The 20,129-nt window shown below is 43.0% G+C and overlaps 1 protein-coding gene across 2 annotated transcripts in view; it reads right to left on the reverse strand.

Annotated features, from left to right (window-relative positions):
* ANKRD44 (ankyrin repeat domain 44) overlaps positions 1-20,129 on the reverse strand; it is a 724,718-nt gene that overhangs the window by 452,309 nt on the left and 252,280 nt on the right. For both annotated transcript variants that reach the window (XM_063430205.1, XM_063430204.1), the window contains exon 3: positions 9,035-9,113. In XM_063430205.1, coding sequence (XP_063286275.1) covers positions 9,035-9,113 — 79 coding nt within the window. The remainder of the gene's footprint in view (positions 1-9,034; positions 9,114-20,129) is intronic.

Consider the following 20,129-nt stretch of genomic DNA (forward strand, 5'->3'; position numbering starts at 1 on the left):
GACAGTTCTCCTGTACTCTATATATTATCACCCTGGCTACCATTAGCTAATGTTTTCCCGATAGCACAGACGCGTGCTGTTGTTTATTACTCCAGTATTCTTTAGGACACTAGAGTCAACCTCGCAGGTTACTATACTAGTCCAATATATTTATTGATACACTCATCTAATTTTATTATATTGAGACTTATTGATATATGAATCTTAGCAAATTACATTGAGTCTCATCGATACATTTATCTTAGTATCCTTTTGCACCTATTTCACTTTTTTGTTTTGTTTTTTCACCTTGTATTCTGGTAAAGCACTTTTGGGTTATTGCCATTAGCAATTTTTATTATATAGTATCCAATAAATCCTTTTTTGTTTTTCGACCTTTGGTCTTTTTAACACGTGCTTTAGATTCCTATACATTTTTGGTAACTATTTAACACAGGACGTGTTGCTTCCTCACAATACCTTCTTGGTACACTATTCTCAAGTTTACCGTACTTTGTATCAGGACACAAAATAACACTTGTCCTGTAACAGACAAGACGATTTGGCTACTTTTTTAGTCCAATGGACAAATGCATTTTAAACCATTCACACAAATGATAAACCTAGCAAATGTAAATGAAAGCATTTCTTATTTCACTGCTGTGCCAAGGCACCAAACTTCTCAACACGTGAAAACCTACAAAAATACCTACCGGAAATAGATGTACCACCCACCACAGATCACCACCACATACTGTACAATGCGGTGTTCATCATGAACAGGGCCGGACTGGGAATTAAAAGCAGCCCTGGAAACAAAATATTTACCAGCCCCATAATGCGTTGCGCCAGCATAGTGTGCAGATACAGAGTTAGAAAAGATAACTTAAAATTAAAAATTATTACTCCAACGTGGAAAAAAAGCACATATAAGCTTAAAAAAAAAAAAACCAAGAGTGCAGATTTATTTTAAGCAGACATGCCTTTGCATGTAATCAATGTTTCAGTCCAACTACCATGACATATTAAGGGAAGCTTGGTAATGGGACTGAAATGGTGAATGTAAGTAGGGCACAACTGTGAAAAATTTACGTTCTCTTGTTTATTTTGAAGTCCTGTGGGTGCGCTCTTCACTTTAAATATGTTATTGTGCTGGAGTATGCACCTAGCAACAAGACTTGGCCAATATCTGCTTATTACATATAGTACATATCAATGACATTTCTCTGTGTATTATGCATATATAAATGTACATTAATATATGTGTAAATATTAAAGGCATAATTATTTATATATATATATATATATATATATATATATGTGTCTTTCTCTCTCTCTCGTGTCTCTTTCTCTCTCGTGTCTCTCTCTTTCTTGTGTCTCTTTCTCTCTCGTGTGTCTCTCTCTTTCTCTCTCTTGTGTCTCTTTCTCTCTTTCTCTCGTGTCTCTTTCTCTCTCTCTCTCTCGTGTCTCTTTCTCTCTCCCTTGTGTCTCTCTCTCTTGTGTCTCTCTCATCTCTCTCTCTCTTGTGTCTATTTCTCTTTCTCTTGTGTCTCTGTCTCTTGTGTCTCTTTCTCTCGTGTCTCTTTCTCTCTGTCTCTTGTGTCTCTTTCTCTCGTGTCTCTTTCTCTCGTGTCTCTTTCTCTCGTGTCTCTTTCTCTCTGTCTCTTGTGTCTCTTTCTCTCGTGTCTCTCGTGTCTCTTTCTCTCTTGTGTCTCTTTCTCTCTTGTGTCTCTTTCTCTCTTGTGTCTCTTTCTCTCTTGTGTCTCTTTCTCTCTTGTGTCTCTTTCTCTCTCGTGTCTCTTTTTCTCTTTCTTGTGTCTCTCTCTTGTCTCTCTCTCTCTCTCTTGTCTCTCTCTCTCTCTCTTGTCTCTCTCTCTCTCTTGTCTCTCTCTCTCTCTTGTCTCTCTCTCTCTCGTGTCTCTTTCTCTGTCTCTCTCTTGTGTCTCTTTCTCTGTCTCCTTCTCTCTCTCTTTCTGTGTTTCTTTCTCACCTTTCTCCAGGGGGGCCGGCCGTGTTCCACGCTGGAGCTGCCGGGCTGCAGCCTCGCCGGTCCGGCGGCACTCTTAATGCTGAGGACTGAAGGAGGAGGGAGCATGTCTCTCTACCATGCTCCCTTGCGGTTCCCACAATTCACAGCACAGCAGTTGCTGTGAATTGTGGGAACCGCGAGGGAGCATGGTAGAGAGACATGCTCCCTCCTCCTTCAGTCCTCAGCAATAGGAGTGCTGGCGAGGCTGCGGCCCGGCAGCTCCAGCGTGGAACACGGCCGGACACCTCTAAGTGTGCCACCGGACCGGCCACCCGGTGGCACATACCTGCGCAGCCCCCAGATGCCGCGGCCCACCGGGAAATTTCCTGGTATCCCGGTGGGCCAGTCCGGCCCTGATCATGAACTCTTGTCATCAATTTCCAGCAATCAGCTTGGATGACAAAGTTTTAGAATTTAAAATAGCCAATACAAAGCAGAGGTTGTATTATGACTATAGTCACCAGAACAACTACAGCTTATTGTATTTGTTTTGGTGAGTATAATCAGTCCCTTCAGGCTTTTTGCAGTATACATTGTCTTTTCAGAGTGTTTACATTACAGCCTAGGGATATCTTCACTGGCCACTCCTCAGATGGCTAGTAGAGGTGCTTCCTGTGGCAGTGCTGCACAATGTGCAACACTGACATTCAGTGTATCCACCCTCTGCATGGAGACACTGAACTTTTCTCATAGAAATGCATTGATTCAACACATCTCTATGAGGAGATACTGATTGACCAGGGCTGTTTTGGCTTGTGCTGGCTCTGACGCTGATCTGTCTTCTTGACAATCTAGAACCAACCCAATGCTTTCCTATGGGAAAGCACTGTGATAAGCTCAGATCACAACTTCTGATGATGTCAGGAATGCAGGCAGATCAGGCAGAGCCAGCAGCAGCAGACTGAAATAAAAGAAAGAAGATGTGAAGGGGTAAGGGCTGCGCTAAAGGCTAGAAGCAGTAGTCTATAGCAATAGAAACCAGACCAAATGGTCTAAATGGATAAACAACAAGTAGGCCTATGTAAATAATCAAAAAACGTAGTGAATAAAAGTCTCACTTAAGACAACAGAATAAAAATAAAGGTAGATCTGTCCGAATAATAAAATATATAATCTGGAGGTTAATAAAAAGTCATATAAAAGTCTCACTGATATATCAGGATAGGGTAGGGGTACAGTCCTCCGGAGCTGATCCATCTGGATTGTTAAAATAACAAAAGGAAAACACGACAGACAGCCGATAGTGTGATATGGTTAAAATCCAATGGTAAAATATGTAAAAGAATATTAAAGAATGTATAAGCTGCAATATTAAAAATGTAATTTATCTGCTTGAATTCCCATGTGGATTCTAGTATGTTGGAATGACCACAAGGTGCTTAAAAACTAGATTAATCGAACATTGCAGAAATATTAAAAATGGATACTTAAAGCATTCCGTATCCAAACACCCAAAAAATTTAAAATGTATGGGGGTAAAAAAAATGTATTTTACCTTGGAGGGGAGGAGGGGGGGATATAAAAAAAACGTCCTAGGAAAAACAAAAATGGAATGGGTCTACAAGTTACAGACCCTTACACCCCAAGGTTTAAATGCAGACTTTGATTTGTACAATTTCTTATAATTATGTATATAAATCAATATAAATTGTCATACTGATTTCATGTAACCTTTTATTATTTTTAATATGCTGTATTTTAAAATGTGTAATTTTGAGGGGGGCGGAGCCAACTGTTGAACAGAGAGGACACGTTTTCCCCGAGCTCCGAGCTTGGCTCGCTTATACAGCAAAATACACCGTAATAACGGTCATCTTCAAATCCAATTACCGTCACCAGTGGAGGAGAAAGGAGCATGGGTCGGAAAAACAAAAAACCCAAGAGCGATCGGACCCCAGCAAGCCGAGATATCGGTAAACTCCTGAGGGGCGCCCAAAGGGCGGCATGGGACAAAATGGCGCTGGAGGGAGATGGCTCCTCTTACTCCTCGGACGACATCCCACTCGACATGGGAGAGGAGAAACCACTCGACATACCCATACGACCCACAGCCAAACATACAGCCCCAGCCGAACCCGTAACTGCTGCCCAACTGAAAGACATGCTGGCAGAGCTTAGGGCGAATATAGTGGCAGATATGGCCCACTTTAAAACGGCCATCGAAAACGCCACCTCTCGGATCACTCTCCTAGAGGCCACAACTAGTACCCAAGATTCCAGAATAACCGTGGTGGAAAACCAGATAGCAGAAATACAAAAGCACCAGCTGACAATCACCGACAGGGTGGACGCCATGGAGGATCAGAAAAGGCGCTACAACCTTAAACTCTGCGGCATCCCGGACTCAATAGGTCTGACTGACTTACCTCACTATGTCCGCAGACTGCTCAACACGCTGCTGCCACCCAAACAGGCAAAAGCAGTGAAACTAGACGGCCTATTCCGCCTACCAAAACCTCCTACAGCTCCCACGACAGCCTCTGCCGACCTTATAGTACGCTTCCAATAAATGTCAGATAAGGCCCTGCTGCTCACGGCTACAAGGGGGAAACCCCAATACAATTTGAGGGCTCATCCCTCACACTGTTCCCCGATCTTACCCGCAACACCATCGCATGGCGCAGGTCGCTGAGACCGCTGTTGAACATCCTCCAAGCACGGGAGATCCAGTACCGCTGGGGAATTCCTAAGCAGCATTGAACTCACATGAATGTTGCCTACAGGGCCCGGAGCTACACGAAGCTCACCTTCAAAAGATTGGCACCACAGGACCACAGAGAGAGGCCGGCTCAGGATTAGCACACATAGACCCCTCTGCCATCAAAGAATTCACTCCCCGCACGGGGCGACGCACGGGACAAGAGAGACTGACCTGAAGATTACTCTTCGAACAGACACCCTCATTTCCCCTGGTGAACAACCGGGCTCCTTCTAACACCACCACCGATGACCACTCGGACTTATAACGTTGGTTTGAACTTTCTCTCTGTTCACATGACGCTTCAGTTTATACTTAAGTTTTATATTCATGTTTTTTTTTTTTTCCTTAACTATTTTCTTCCGTTGATTGTTTAATATAGCCTTCGCACCGTCTCCCATACTTGGGTAGACACAGCCGACCCACGAGAAAGGGGTTCCCCCTCTGACATTGGGACTCATAACACAGGCAAGACCCCTCTCACCTGCCCTCCCCCCCCCCCCCCTCCGGGTCTCGATACCCTAGAAAGATGCAGCCCGAGACTTGCTATTGCTACCGGAGAGGTAACTCCTGACAGGGATACTCGAGACACACCGACACGACAACACTTTCGCACCCTGGGGACACCAAAGGACGTACTTGCTCATAAATTGCTTTACTTCACTCACCTTACTTTTTGTCAGGGTACCTGAAGTCTCTACCTCGGAGGAGGTTAGACTTCCCGACGGCCGTTCTCTCAGGGGGGCTGATTCATCCAATCCTCACAGCTCTCACAGTCATTCTCACGCCGGCCGCAATAGCCCCGCTTCCTTTTATGACACGACGCTCAGGAGCCGACGTCATGACGGCAATCACATCCCGACCTGTCAATCTAGTTCGGAACAACGAATCAGGGCTCGGCAAGGGCGGAGTCATCAATTAAAGAACCAGGGTATAAAAGAGGGATGTGTGTAATGGTTCATTGCCCTGTCGTGGTTCTAGCTTGTCTGGTCCCTCAGTGCTCTTATGTCTATTGTTCTATTTGGTTTTGACTCGGCTTGTACTATCGTTCCTGTTTACCTCTCGTGTCCTTTGACCTCGGCTTGTCTCTCGCTTACCTGTTCTCTCGTTCCCTCGACCTCGGCTTGTCTCTGACCATTCTTTGCTTTCTCCTTACGTTAGTCCGGCCATTCTAAGGTCCGGTATACGTACATCTCTCCTGTTCGTACTCTGCGTGTTGGATCCCTGTCCCGATCCTGACACTTTTTTAGTTTTAGTTTTATTACCCCAGACTCAATCTCACCCGCCTCACTTTTCCAGTCTTACATGCCTAGCCGTCATATGAGGTGTCTCCTAGCCGATCCTTCTGAGCCGACACATAGCTTACACGACACTAGTGGACAGGTGTCACCATATGGGCTGGGGATCCCTTAGCATAGATGCATTCGGTGTATACTTGACTTTTAAACTAAAACAGCAGTGCAGTATGTATGATCTTACTTGTTTGTCAATTGTCTATCGAAATTTACATGTATATACCACAGTAATTTGTATACTCTCTGCTGCACTGTCAAAAATAAAGAATTACAAAAAAAAAGTGTAATTTTATATGTATATACTGTTAACAACAAGCCAATGCTACAAACTTATATAATTTTTACTCAAAGGATATGCTTTTTAATAAGCTGTGTAATAATTTATATTACTCCCCTTTCTGTCTAAAACCAGTAAGCTGCTTAATTCTCCTGTACATACTTAATGTCTTTATGCAATGTACATGTCTTTTTAATATGATGATGATCATTTACTTATGTATACCCTTCTGCCCCATTCATTTTTTTATATGAATTATTCCCCCCCCCCCCCTTATTTGGGCAGCCAACAGAACCCTTACTCCCCACCCTACATGTATTTGCCCACTGACTCCGACGGCATGAATATCACATGCCGCCGTCAGTCATCCCCATCCCTAAGCGTCATATTCAATGTGCTCGCCGCTTCCCTCACAGCCCCTTTCCTTGTATGAGCAACTAGATACTATCGGCGAGAGCGAGCCACTCGCCGCACCTCCCCTCCTTCCTACACATGCCCCCTCTTGTCGGCTAGCGCTGACCAGCGAAACTACATTACCCAAGGAGCTCTGCTCCAAACAATGCCGGTCACGTGACACCATCCATGTTTTTACTAAAATGTCATCATATAAGCTTCGTTTTAAAAATATAACTATATCACCTAGTCCATATTTTACTTCTCTATGAAGCTATATAGGTATTATCTGTTTTGAATAGGTTTTTTAGAATCTGTTTTCCATTGGCTGATCCAAGTTTTGGCGCCAATTTTAAATTTACATATCCTTATTTAAACTTTCCATGCCAAGAAGGATGTCATATACCTTTTTTGAAAAAGCCTTAAAGGTGAAACGCGTTGATGGTTTTAAATTGTGTATTTTAACAATAAAAGTCTTTTGGTTACCTTTTTTTGGACCAATTTTCATTATATTGGATTCTATATGCACTTTTTATTTTTATTCTCCCTGGCATTTTTACCGTATATACTCGAGTATAAGCCAACCCGAATATAAGCAGAGGCCCCTAATTTTACCCCAAAAAACTGGGAAAACTTATTGACTCGAGTATAAGACTAGGGTGGGAAATGCAGCAGCTACTGGTAAATTTCTAAATAAAATTAGATCCTAAAAAATTTATATTAATTGAATATTTATTTACAGTGTGTGTATATAATGAATGCAGTGTGTGTGTATGAGTGCAGTGTGTGTTGCAGAGCCTTGGTGGGGGGTGGGCAATTTTATTATTATTTTTTTAATTATTGTAATAATTTTTTTATTATTTTATATTTTATTATTAAAAACAATTTTTGTCCCCCCTCCATGCTTGTTAGCTGGCCAGGGAGGGGGGCTCTCATTTCCTGGTGGTCCAGTGGATGGGCACTGTGTAGGAGGGGGCTGGCAGAGAGTTTACTTACCTCTCCTGTAGCTCCTGTCAGCTCCCTTCTCCTCCGCACCGGTCCGTGCAGCTCCCTCTGACAGCTCACACTGTAAGTCTCGCGAGAGCCGCACTATGACCCCGCGGCTCTCGCGAGACTTACACTGGGAGCTGACAGAGGTGCTGAACGGACCGGCGCGGAGGAAAAGTGAGCTGACAGGAGCTGCAGGAGAGGTAAGTAAACGCTCTGCAGCCCCTGCAGCCCCCAGTCTGTATTATGGCAATGTAAATTGCCATAATACAGACATTGACTCGAGTATAAGCCGAGTTGGGTTTTTTCAGCACAAAAAATGTGCTGAAAAACTCGGCTTATACTCGAGTATATACGGTATTTTATTTTTTTATTGTATTCTGAACTCAAGTAATCCTAGGTGGGGATCATTCCACCAACGCTGTATTGATAGAGCAGTACCTCCTGCTCTATACTTGTGAGTATAATTTATATATATTTCATTACTCATCCCTTATATACTGAGCACTTTCGCTGTTTTTTTATATACCTTGGAGCACTGAACAAATCAGGCCGGAGTGACGGACGCACCTCTCCACTATATCCTCCAGCGGGGATTATACCGCTACACGCCCTTCACCCCAGAGCTGGTTGGAGCTCTCACAAACGTGAGTGTATTATCTTGCTTTTACATATTTTACCATTGGATTTTAACCATATCACACTATCGGCTGTCTGTCGTGTTTTCCTTTTGTCTTCACATATACAGATATTTTAACAATCCGGACAGATCAACCTTCGAGGACTGTACCCCTACCCTATCCAGATATATTAGTGAGACTTTTATATGACTTTTTATTAACCTCCAGATTATATATTTTATTATTCGGACGGATCTACCTTTATTTTTATTCTGTTGTCTTAAGTGAGACTTTTATTCCCTACCGTTTTTTATTATTTACATAGGCCTACTTGTTTATCCATTTAGACCATTTGGTCTGGTTTCTATTGCTATAGACTACTGCTACTAGCCTTTAGCGCAGCCCTTACTCCCTTCACATCTTCTAGCTTGTTTTAGGAAGGGTCTTGAGGAGTTGGGTTGCTGCTGATTATCCTGTTATTTAGCTGACTCTCCCCCCCCCCCCCCCCCCCGATCTCTGAAATAAAAGTAAGATTGTACTATATTTAGGAGGGCAAGGGGGTCCAGGGCAGCTAGTTGGTGTTTTAAACACTATAGGGTCAGGAATATATATTTGTGTTCCTGATCCTATATTGTTACTTTAAAGATGTTAAAAACAATAATGTAGAAAGAAACAGTAAGGATTATGTCAGTACCAACATATGTACTGCTACCTCTATTATTACTGTTTCTCTGCAATGCATGCAACAAATTTTACCTGACAAAATCAGAAGTTCAATGATTTCTGCATCTCCAAGAAATGCTGCACAGTGAAGGGGGGTCCGTTTTTCGTTATCCTGCAAAATACATTAATTTTTCTTTCAATGCTCAGCTACAAAAATACAAAATTAGATAACAGGTCAGTGTGACAATTATTTCAATAATAAACTAGTGCTGAATCTCTGATTCATAAGTACGAGAGTAACAGAATTGCAACAGATTCCAAATTCATAGATTTATAAAACCAATTTAGAATTTTCAGGATGGTTATTTGTTCTTCATCTCTTACATGCAGTTTACTTGAGATTATTCCACTGCTGCATACAATCTAATTATCCCAATATAGATGTAGCCTTGGTTTCCTTTATTCCACGTAGTTCTGCCATCATAAAATAATAGCTCTGTGAACTATTCTGCAGGTAGCCACAAGTTTTTCCTGGGTTCTAAATCTTGAGTTCGTTATAGCGAATGTTATATATTTTGCAAGGATTCTTTACACATTTACACTAGTTAGTTTAGTTTGTACTATAATGGACTCTGGTATGCAATGACATTATAAAATGTCAGCGTTTAAGATAGAGCATAATAGTACTAAAACTGTTTTTTTTCCCCACTTTAAAAAATGCATTAAAATCTACATAATGTACTTTAGAATATTCCAAATATTCAAAATGATGTAAAATGAATTTACAGATTGACTTTGTGCCCTATTTTGGTATCATTGTCACAGACTAGACACTTTCTTTAACAAAAAAGATGAAAAACACAGCATGGTAAATAATCAGTTAGAATACAATCCACATTTCTTAGAACTAAGTACTAACTTAAGATATATGCATATGGCAAACTTTGACTAAAGTTTGGTTTCAAATATCTGAAATATCTCTGAATATATCTGAAAAATAATTTTAATTATCTATTCAAATGAGGGGATATTGAGTTAATCCATAATAGTTCATATGAGAACTAGTGATGTCACGAACATAACATTTTCAGTTCGCGAACGGCGAACGCGAACTTCCGCAAATGTTCGCGAACCGCCATAGACTTAAATGGGCAGGCGGATTTTAAAACCCACAGGGACTCTTTCTGGCCACAATAGTGATGGAAAAGTTGTTTGGAAAAGGGGACTCACACCTGGACTGTGGCATGCCGGAGGGGGATCCATGGCAAAACTCCCATGGAAAATTACATAGTTGATGCAGAGTCTGGTTTTAATCCATAAAGGGCATAAATCACCTAACATTCCTAAATTGTTTGGAATAACGTGCTTTAAAACATCAGGTATGATGTTGTATCGATCAGGTAGTGTAAGGGTTACGCCCGCTTCACAGTGACAGACCAAACTCCCCATTTAACGCACCGCAAACAACCGCAAACAGTCCATTTGCACAACCGCAAACTCCCCATTTGCACATGTTTTAGTGCAAACTAGTCTAACTACTAATATAGTTGAAACATGCTACTTTTATTCATGCCAGACAACCATGCAGGCCAGACTAACAAACATGCCAGGGCCAATCATAGTTAACCACCTCAGATAGTAACATGGCTCCCTCTATATACAGAGTAAACATGGCTCCCTCTATATACAGAGTAACATGGCTCCCTCTATATACAGTGTAACATGGCTCCCCTCTATATACAGTGTAAACATGGCTCCTCTCTATTAACAGAGTAACATGGCTCCCTCTATATACAGTGTAAACATGGCTCCTCTCTATATACAGAGTAACATGGCTTCCCTCTATATACCGTGTAAACATGGCTCCCTCTATATACAGAATAACATGGCTCCCCTCTATATACAGTGTAAACAAACTCCTCTCTATATACAGAGTAACATGGCTCCCTCTATATACAGTGTAAACATGGCTTCTCTCTATATACAGAGTAACATGGCTCACCTCTATATACAGAGTAACATGGCTTCTCTCTATATACAGAGTAACATGGCTCACCTCTATATACAGAGTAACATGGCTCCCTCTATATACAGAGTAACATGGCTTCCCTCTATATACCGTGTAAACATGGCTCCCTCTATATACAGAATAACATGGCTCCCTCTATATACAGAGTAATATGGCTCCCCTCTATATACAGTGTAACATGGCTCCCTCTATATACAGAGTAACATGGCTCCCTCTATATACAGTGTAAACATGGCTCCTCTCTATATACAGAGTAACATTGGTACCGGAGAAACTGGCGGAAGCCAAGCACAGAGAGATGGACACAGGTTTCTTCAGGAAGGAAGAGATTCTTTATTCGGTTCACCGATCGGGACTCAGAGGGACTAATGTCACCAAAATACAACAAGTTCTGAGCCCCGGACAATAGTGTAGGCTCCTTATATAGGCATGTAACTCCACCCATAATCAGCTCCACCCACACATTCTCTTACCCAATCAATCGAACAAGAACTAACTTCCTGTTTGACCGCATGGCTTGCCCAGCACAATGGAGGAGGGGAATACTACATCCGGTATTCTCGCACATGCTCCGTACACTACTGATCGTATCTTTGCCACGTGCAACCAACCGACCGATACACCAGTATATGCACGTGGTAATCTCGGCCTACTAAATTTATTTTTACCGAGATTCCACCACATTTCCCCCTTTGATGCCTCTGATATTTTCACAATTACGGAGGCATCACTTAACCTTAGTTTGCATATACCTCAGGTTGCCATGAACCAGACCAGACTTTGCGACTAATGACATGAATCCCTCAACATTCTTCTTCCTGCACTGGTTCTCCCTGATTTAGAGCCTCATATCTATATATGGCCATTATCTGTGCAGCAGCCTTTCTTTCTGCTATATTTTCTATAATGCCCTGCACAGACCTATCTACCAAAGGAACAAGACATGGTAGGAGAAGACACAGCATTAAGATTAGCATGACTCCACCTACCAATGCCTTAAGTCCTCCAAACTGCTCATACCAATTACCAAACCAACTACTTGGATTATACCCTTTCCATACCGGAGTAGGCACATGCGCTAGTTTAACCATATGGCTAGTAAGCTCAGCTATTGCTTGCCCTTCATCATCTATTTGAAGACAGCAATTGCTTAGGTTAAACTTCCCACATACACCTCCCTCTACTGCCAATAGGTAATCCAAAGCTATTTTGGTAAACGGCTGTCCTCATCCTAGTATTATGCTTCGCTAGGAGATTGAGCGCTTGCGATGTCTCATTAGTAATTATCTCGACCACTGCCTGTAACCTTATAATGCAGTTGAGCATATATATTGGGGTTCTATATCCGAAAGTACCATCCTCTGCCCAAGTAGCTGGCCCATAATAATCTATAATACGCTGGGGAGGCCACTCATTATCTTCCCAGGTACCTATCTCTAGGGGTCCCCTTTTCTTCCTATGATTCACATCATACACTTTAACTCCCAAAGTCTCACCTGTTTCAATAGGCAACAAGAAGAAGGATGGTTTGAGCATACCTAACACACATGCCCCTTCCCAGTCCTGTGGTAAATCCGAATAGGCCTTCTTACCACAGATCCAGTACAAATTTGCTGGGGCTCTCCAGTTAGATGTGATGGATAGGTCAAACCACACGTCCTTTAAATTGGCATAACTTGCAAACGGGTTAGGTGGTTCTGAGACATTTGAAGCCGACCACCAGGTTGTATTCTTTGTATTATCATCATAAGCTTTTTGCCCTAGACAAGTTAGTTCTCCTACAGATGTGTTAAACATTATTCCTTTTCTTGCTATGCAAACATAACCTATGATGGAGGTCTTTAATCGCTACTCAGATTTACCTCTAACACTCATTTGATAATCAGCTTGTGAAGATATTATTTGTTCAACTGTCTCAGAACCGGACATTACCTCCTTTGCTTCCCAGGGCCATTGGTCTCCCATGTTAGTACCTCCACACACATAGCAGTTGGTCACATTAAGACTACCAGCAATACTCTCAGCTAGATCAATAAACAGGTTTTTAGCATTATGGAGGATCTTATTTTCTACACTCATCTCTTCATAAAAAGAATGGAAAACCTGATGAGTTTGGGATGCTACGGTATCGGTCTCTATCCCTATAAATAATATTGTCCCAGGATCCAAACCCGTCCCATATATCTGAAACCCAAATAAGTTTCCGAACCTTTCTATAAATTGTTCAGGATTATTAATAAGTGTATGGACTGGGTTACACTCCATAGACTTACAATACGGTTTGGTAGGCAACTTAGTAACAATCATATCCTTATATACTGTCTGTCCCCAAGTTGCCCACCCCACACAAGACCAATATGGGCAATAATTATAATCCCTATCTGGGCATTTTGGACTTACGTACTTGTTTTTACTACTGGGACAAATATACTTATCGTTAGACCCATACGTTCTCTCCCATTTAAGATCCCCACATACATTCCACGGCTTTCTACCACTTGATATCGCTTTACATGCATCAAATAGCAGAATACCCGAAGAATGTACGGTTTCTAATACTGTTTTATTTATTAGGGTCCCCTGTGGATCTCCATTCCGGAGGGTCAACCAAATTGTACGGGGTTGATACTCTGGATTGAAGCACTTAGGTTCTCCTACTCCTAAATGGCATACACTATATTCTATACCTAAGTATCTACACCTAGACACATATCCTTTACATTCATATTGTGAATGCCAAATTAGGGTCTGGGAAATATGATTACCTGTTTTAGTAGTCTTAATGCAAACCTCACAGCTAGGTGTGTCGGTACCTCTACCTTCCTGAATATTTAAAAACACAAAAATACACATTATCAAAAACACTTCTTTCGACGTCTTCATCCTCAGTCTTCGTCCGTGCGATGGCACCTCAGCTTCAAGGATGTAAGGGCTGCAAGGAATGGAGTTCTGCAGGTCCTCTCTTCCCTTCACAGAGGTCCCTTCAAGACACCCTGGCTATGTCACGTGGGTGAGTGGTCAGGCTTTATTATGGCCGTCAAAACACTCACTTACTGATCTCTTTAAACACACTTGTAATCCCAATATCTCCTCGTCACTCCGACTGAGTCGTGCGCTTTAACCGGATCTTGCAGGGATTCTCTGGATCTGGTGTAACTTGCCAAGAATCTACTGCTGCTGGTTTAACCCTGGAGTGATGAATCCACTGAGTCACTTCAGCTACCTTTATTGCTGTAGGGGTAGACAAAAGAACAACATAAGGACCCCTCCACTTAGGCCCTAACGGTATACTGTTCCACTCTTTAATCCACACTTGATCTCCTGGATGATAACTATGAACAGGTGGATAAATATTCACAGGTAATCTATCTTGTACCCATTTCTGTACCTCCTCCATAGTTTTACCCAACTCTACAACCTGCTGCCGGGTAATTCCTTCTCCCAACTGACTCAAATCCCCCCTTAAGTTACCAAGTACGGGAGGTGGACGCCCATACATGATTTCAAAAGGTGAGAGACCCATCCTTCTGGTAGGTGTACTACGAATACGCAACAGAGCTATGGGCAAAAGAACATTCCACTTAAGCTGAGTCTCTTGACACATCTTTGCCAATTGGTTCTTAATAGTTCTATTCATTCTTTCTACTTTACCAGAGCTCTGAGGTCTATATGCCGTATGAAGCTTTCACTTAATACCAAGCATATGAGTCAGTTGTTGTAGGCACTGGTGAACAAAGGCTGGACCATTATCCGATCCTATAGAGCATGGTAGTCCATATCGGGGTATTATTTCTCGCAACAGGAATCGTACAACTTCTCCTGCTTTCTCTGTACGAGTAGGACATGCTTCTACCCAGCCTGAATAGGTACACACAACTACTAGTAGGTAGCGATGTCCACCGGATTTAGGCATTACTGTATAGTCTATTTGAAGATCGGACATAGGGAGTCCCCCCATATACTGGACTCCCGGTGGTTTCACTGGTCCTTGCCTTGCATTATTCTTGGCACATATTACACATCTTCGTACAATGGCTTGAGTCAAGTTGGACAATCTTGGTATGTAGAAATGTTTTCTGAGAGATTCTTCCATACTATCTCTTCCAGAATGTGTCCCGTTGTGATAGTTTTGGACAATTTCTACAGCTAGTGATGCTGGAATAACTATTCTTCCATCTTCTAACTGATACCATTTGTTCTCCAGGTATTTCCCAGTTTCAGTCTTTAACCACTCTTCTTCTTGAGCTGTATAAACTGGAGTCCATTGAGTCAGTGGAGTCGGTATAAGAGCAGCTATATGTTCCACATATTCCTGTCTTCCTGATTCAGCGGCACGCTTAGCTGCATTATCTGCCATCCGATTTCCTTTGGTTACGTCACCATCTCCTTTCAGATGCGCCCGACAATGTATGATACCAACTTCTTTCGGTTCCCACACGGCTTCCAGTAGTTGTAATATCTCAGCTGCGTACTTGATTTCTTTACCCTCTGAATTCAATAGTCCTCTTTCTTTATACAAAGCTCCGTGGGCATGAGTGGTTAAAAACGCATACTTGGAGTCCGTGTAGATGTTCACTCTTAAACCTTCAGCCAATTGTAACGCTCGTGTTAGTGCAATTAGTTCTGCCTTCTGTGCCGATGTTCCTTTTGACAGTGGCCGAGCTTCTATCACCTTGTCTATGGTTGTTACTGCATATCCTGCATAGCGAATTCCTTCTTTCACATAACTACTGCCGTCCGTATAGTACTGGACATCAGGGTTCTGGATGGGAAAGTCACAAAGATCTGGTCTACTTGAAAATACTTCATCCATCACCTCCAGGCAATCATGTTGACTCTCAGTAGGTTGTGGCAAAAGGGTAGCTGGATTTAAGGTATTAACAGTCTCTAGATGCACTCTTGGGTTTTCACATAACATAGCTTGCTACTTAGTCATGCGGCTGTTACTAAACCAATGATTGCCTTTATAGTCTAGCAGCGTTTGTACTGCGTGCGGGACTCGCACATAGAGTTCTTGACCCAGAGTGAGTTTATCAGCCTCGGCTACCAGCAGGGCAGCGGCAGCTACGGCTCTTAGACAAGGTGGAAGACCACTAGCCACTGCATCCAGTTGTTTTGACATATATGCAACAGGTCTTTGCCATGATCCCAAGTACTGTGTCAATACTCCCACAGCCATTCTTCTTTGCTCGTGTACATATAAGTAGAATGGACGTGTATGATCAGGTAGACCTAATGCTGGGGCACTCATCAAAGCCTTCTTCACATCTTTAAATGCCTTTTGCTGTTCAGGGGTCCACAGGAAGGGATCGTGTTCTGTACCTTTTATAGCTGCATAAAGAGGTTTTGCCAATATCGCATAACTGGGAATCCATATCCTACAGAAGCCTGCTGCCCCCAAGAATTCCCGCACTTGTCTTCTATTCTTGGGTATTGGTATTTGGCATACAGCTTCTTTTCTCTCTGGCCCCATTATTCTTTGACCCTCAGAGATATGGAATCCCAGATACTTGACAGTTGGCTGACACAACTGAGCTTTCTTCCTGGACACCTTGTATCCTGCCTTCCAGAGAATGTGTAGTAGATCATGTGTTGCTTGCTGACATATTTCTCTTGTAACTGCCGCTATCAACAAATCATCTACATATTGCAATAGTACACACTCTATTGGGATGGACTTGAAATCCAGTAAGTCTTGACTTAAAGCTGATCCAAATAGGGTAGGTGAATTTTTAAAGCCTTGGGGCAGTCTTGTCCAAGTCATCTGGCGTTTCGAGCCCGTTACAGCATTTTCCCATTGGAATGCAAAGATACACTGGCTTTTCCGCAGCAATTCGAAGGCAAAAGAAGGCATCTTTGAGATCTAAGACAGTGAAATAGGTAGCCCCGCCCGGAATTAAAGCAAGCAGGTTATATGGATTGGGCACAACTGGATGTATACTTACGACCGCATCATTGACTGCTCTCAAGTCCTGCACAGGGCGATACTCATCTGTACCGGGCTTTTGAACAGGCAGCAATGGGGTGTTCCAGGGGGAAGTACAGAATTTTAGGATACCATACCGTATGAACTTATCCAAATATGATTGTATGTTCTTCTTGGCCTTTTGTGGGATGTGGTATTGTCTTAAGCTCACTGGATAAACCCCAAGTTTCAGTTCGATTCGAATTGGTGGGATATTGCGAGCAAGTCCTGGTGGGTTGTTCTCTGCCCACACTCCTGGTATATTGAACAAGGATTCATCACTCTTAGGGTTTTGGCTAGTCAACGCTGTATAAAGTCGCCACTCTTCTTCCTTCGGTACAGATATTGTCATTATACCTGAAGGTCCATTGAACTTTAAAGATGTTGTTCCATTTGGTAGGAACGTTATCTGCACTTGTAGTTTTGACAACAAATCACGTCCTAACAGCTGGACTGGACATTCAGGCATATAAAGGAATTGATGTTTTACTACGTGGCCTCCCAATGTACAGAGTCGACTTTTAAGAACCGGTTTAGCAGCACTCCTTCCAGTTGCTCCTATTACGGTGATGATTCTTCCAGATGGAGGGGCAACTAAGTCAGTCACCACCGAATGTTCAGCACCAGTATCGATCATGAAAGCACTCCTTTTTCCCCCTATTGATACATCGACCATACGCTCCGCTCGCCAATGGGGATGGAGCCCAGTCGGTATCAATAGTCATCCATGACCGTGTCAGCCAATCCCACAAAGTCCCTATCTTCTCTATCGCGGGATCTCTGCGCTGCTGGATAGTACCTATCTTCTCTAACATTTCCTCTATTGCTACCATTATTCCTTCCAGGACCTCCTCTACCTCTCGCTCTGCCTCTATAATTACCATATCCTGCCCTAGGTCTGTCTCTCTCATACTGTTCCCTCTGTGGACACTCACTTCTCCAATGCCCTTCTTCCCTACAGTATGCGCAATGATTCCTACTCAGGGGTTCCCTATTCCACTTACTATCGCCTTTATCCGTTCCCCTATACACTTCCTTTTTCCTTCTATCTACTCCTGCGATCGCTACCGCTAGCATATCTCCCTTTCTACGCATCTTGCGCTCTTCCTCTTTCTTTGTCTCTGTTTCCCTGTTCATGTACACTTTATTCGCTACCTCCATCAGTTGGGTTATGGACATCCCTACGAACCCTTCTAACTTCTGTAGCTTGCGCTTTATATCTCCGTAGGCTTGGCTGACAAAGGCAGAGTTAACCATCCGGGAATTCTCAGGGGCCTCCGGATTAAAGGGGGTATACAAGCGGTATGCCTCCAATAATCGGTCATAAAAGACACTGGACGATTCATCACATTTCTGTAATACCTCAGCCGTCTTAGACATGTTAATCGCTTTCTTTACTCCAGCTTTCATGCCAGCAATAATAGCGTCCCTGTAAGCTTTTAAATGTACCATGTCTGCGCCATTGACATTCCAATTTGGATCGGTGTTTGGATAATGGGCTGCGGCCCATGCTGCTGGGTTGGCCTGATTTTGTGTACGGGCCTCTTCTTCCAGCGCTTTAATTGTCGCTTGATTTATCCTAGTCCTTTCCTCATTATTAAACAATGTCATTAATAATTGCTGGCAATCAGCCCAAGTGGGATTGTGTGTCTGGACTATTGAGGTAAACAAATCCGTCATGGCTTGAGGTTTTTCAGTGTAAGAGGAGTTATGGGTCTTCCAATTAAAGAGATTGGTGGTTGTGAAAGGGACATAGACGTAGACTGGGTCAGCATATTGTATCTGGCCGTCATCGTTAATGTGTGTCGGGCCAGGAGTCAATCGAAGAGGCATTTGATAATGTCGGGGTTGGAGGGTACCGGTCAGTTGTCGGGTTAGTATGGGGCTTCGTAGAGATGCATCAGTTAGGGGTTCCGGTCGAGGGGTAGTAAGACAAGAGGATGGGGAAGCTTTACTAAGGGGAAGGTTGGTGAGTAGAATATTCCGGGCCGGGCTAGGAAGAGCCTGACCGGAAGCTAGATATGGCGCCAAATCTGGGTATGTGGAGTTAACGGAAGCAGGTATCGGAAGGGGAGGGTTTGAAACAAAGGGGCTGGACTCTGAGCTAGAGGAGGGAATAGGTGTGGACAACTGGGCAAGGGGAGGAGCGTTTCCAGCAGCACCTCCTCTTCCGGTGGAGGAGGAGTAAGGGGGCGGCATAGGGATCTCAGACTCAGGGGGCGTGTCCAAAATGGGCGTAATTACGGCCTTAGTGGACAAGCGAGTCCTGGCCACCATGAGGCGACATTGTTCCTCGTGGCATACTCGGATCCATTTTGCCGAGTCATTTACGGCCTGCCTCCAACAATCAATATATGGAAACTGGCCGTAAAGTTCAGGCCTACCTGATACAGCCACGTGCACACGCTGTACACGATTAGGATCCAAACTGCCACGTGGCGGCCATGCGTCAACCAAAGTAGGCCATTCCCTACTACACAATGCGTCGTTTCCAACAGAAACTATACAAACACTCTACCAACAGTCACACCCGTTCCTTCGGCAACAGCACCACGTGGTACAGTTACTAAGTGAAACGCACACAACAAAACACTCAGGGAATTCCCGTACACACACAGCTGTTACACCAGTCACTAAGTAACTAATACTGTGCCCTTTGGCGAAACTATACAGTCACCTACGCTATAATTCCTTATATCTAAATTACCCGTCTATAACATACCCCAGTAACATCGTCTTTACAAACAGTAGTTACAGTACGGTTAGCATAGGTTAGAGTACAATTTAAAGTCACAGTACAATTAGTAGTGGTTATGGTGTTAAACATGCAACATAGACGACAATTATTAGTACTTATTTACAGTGTCAGTAATTATACATGGTTATGGTACCGTGCGCTATAATACAATTACACACTATTCACACTCTCGCTAGACGGCAGAGCTCACGCTATCTAGCAAGATATACACGCTACTACAACAATCTTTAACACATATACAATTCCCAACTAATCTATTGCCCAGTACCTTGATGGACTAACTAAAACTATCTACATACGTTTTGGTTAGCCACACTGCCCAAGCACCACATATAGCGAACTAGAGGGTGGAATTTACAACAGTACCCTCTTAGTCTATCTATTCTATCAATAGTCTAGTGGGTTCCAAATTTACACTCCTTCCCACTTAGCCAAG

The sequence above is a fragment of the Pelobates fuscus genome, chromosome 8 (assembly GCF_036172605.1).
Source record: "Pelobates fuscus isolate aPelFus1 chromosome 8, aPelFus1.pri, whole genome shotgun sequence".
NCBI lineage: Eukaryota > Metazoa > Chordata > Amphibia > Anura > Pelobatidae > Pelobates > Pelobates fuscus.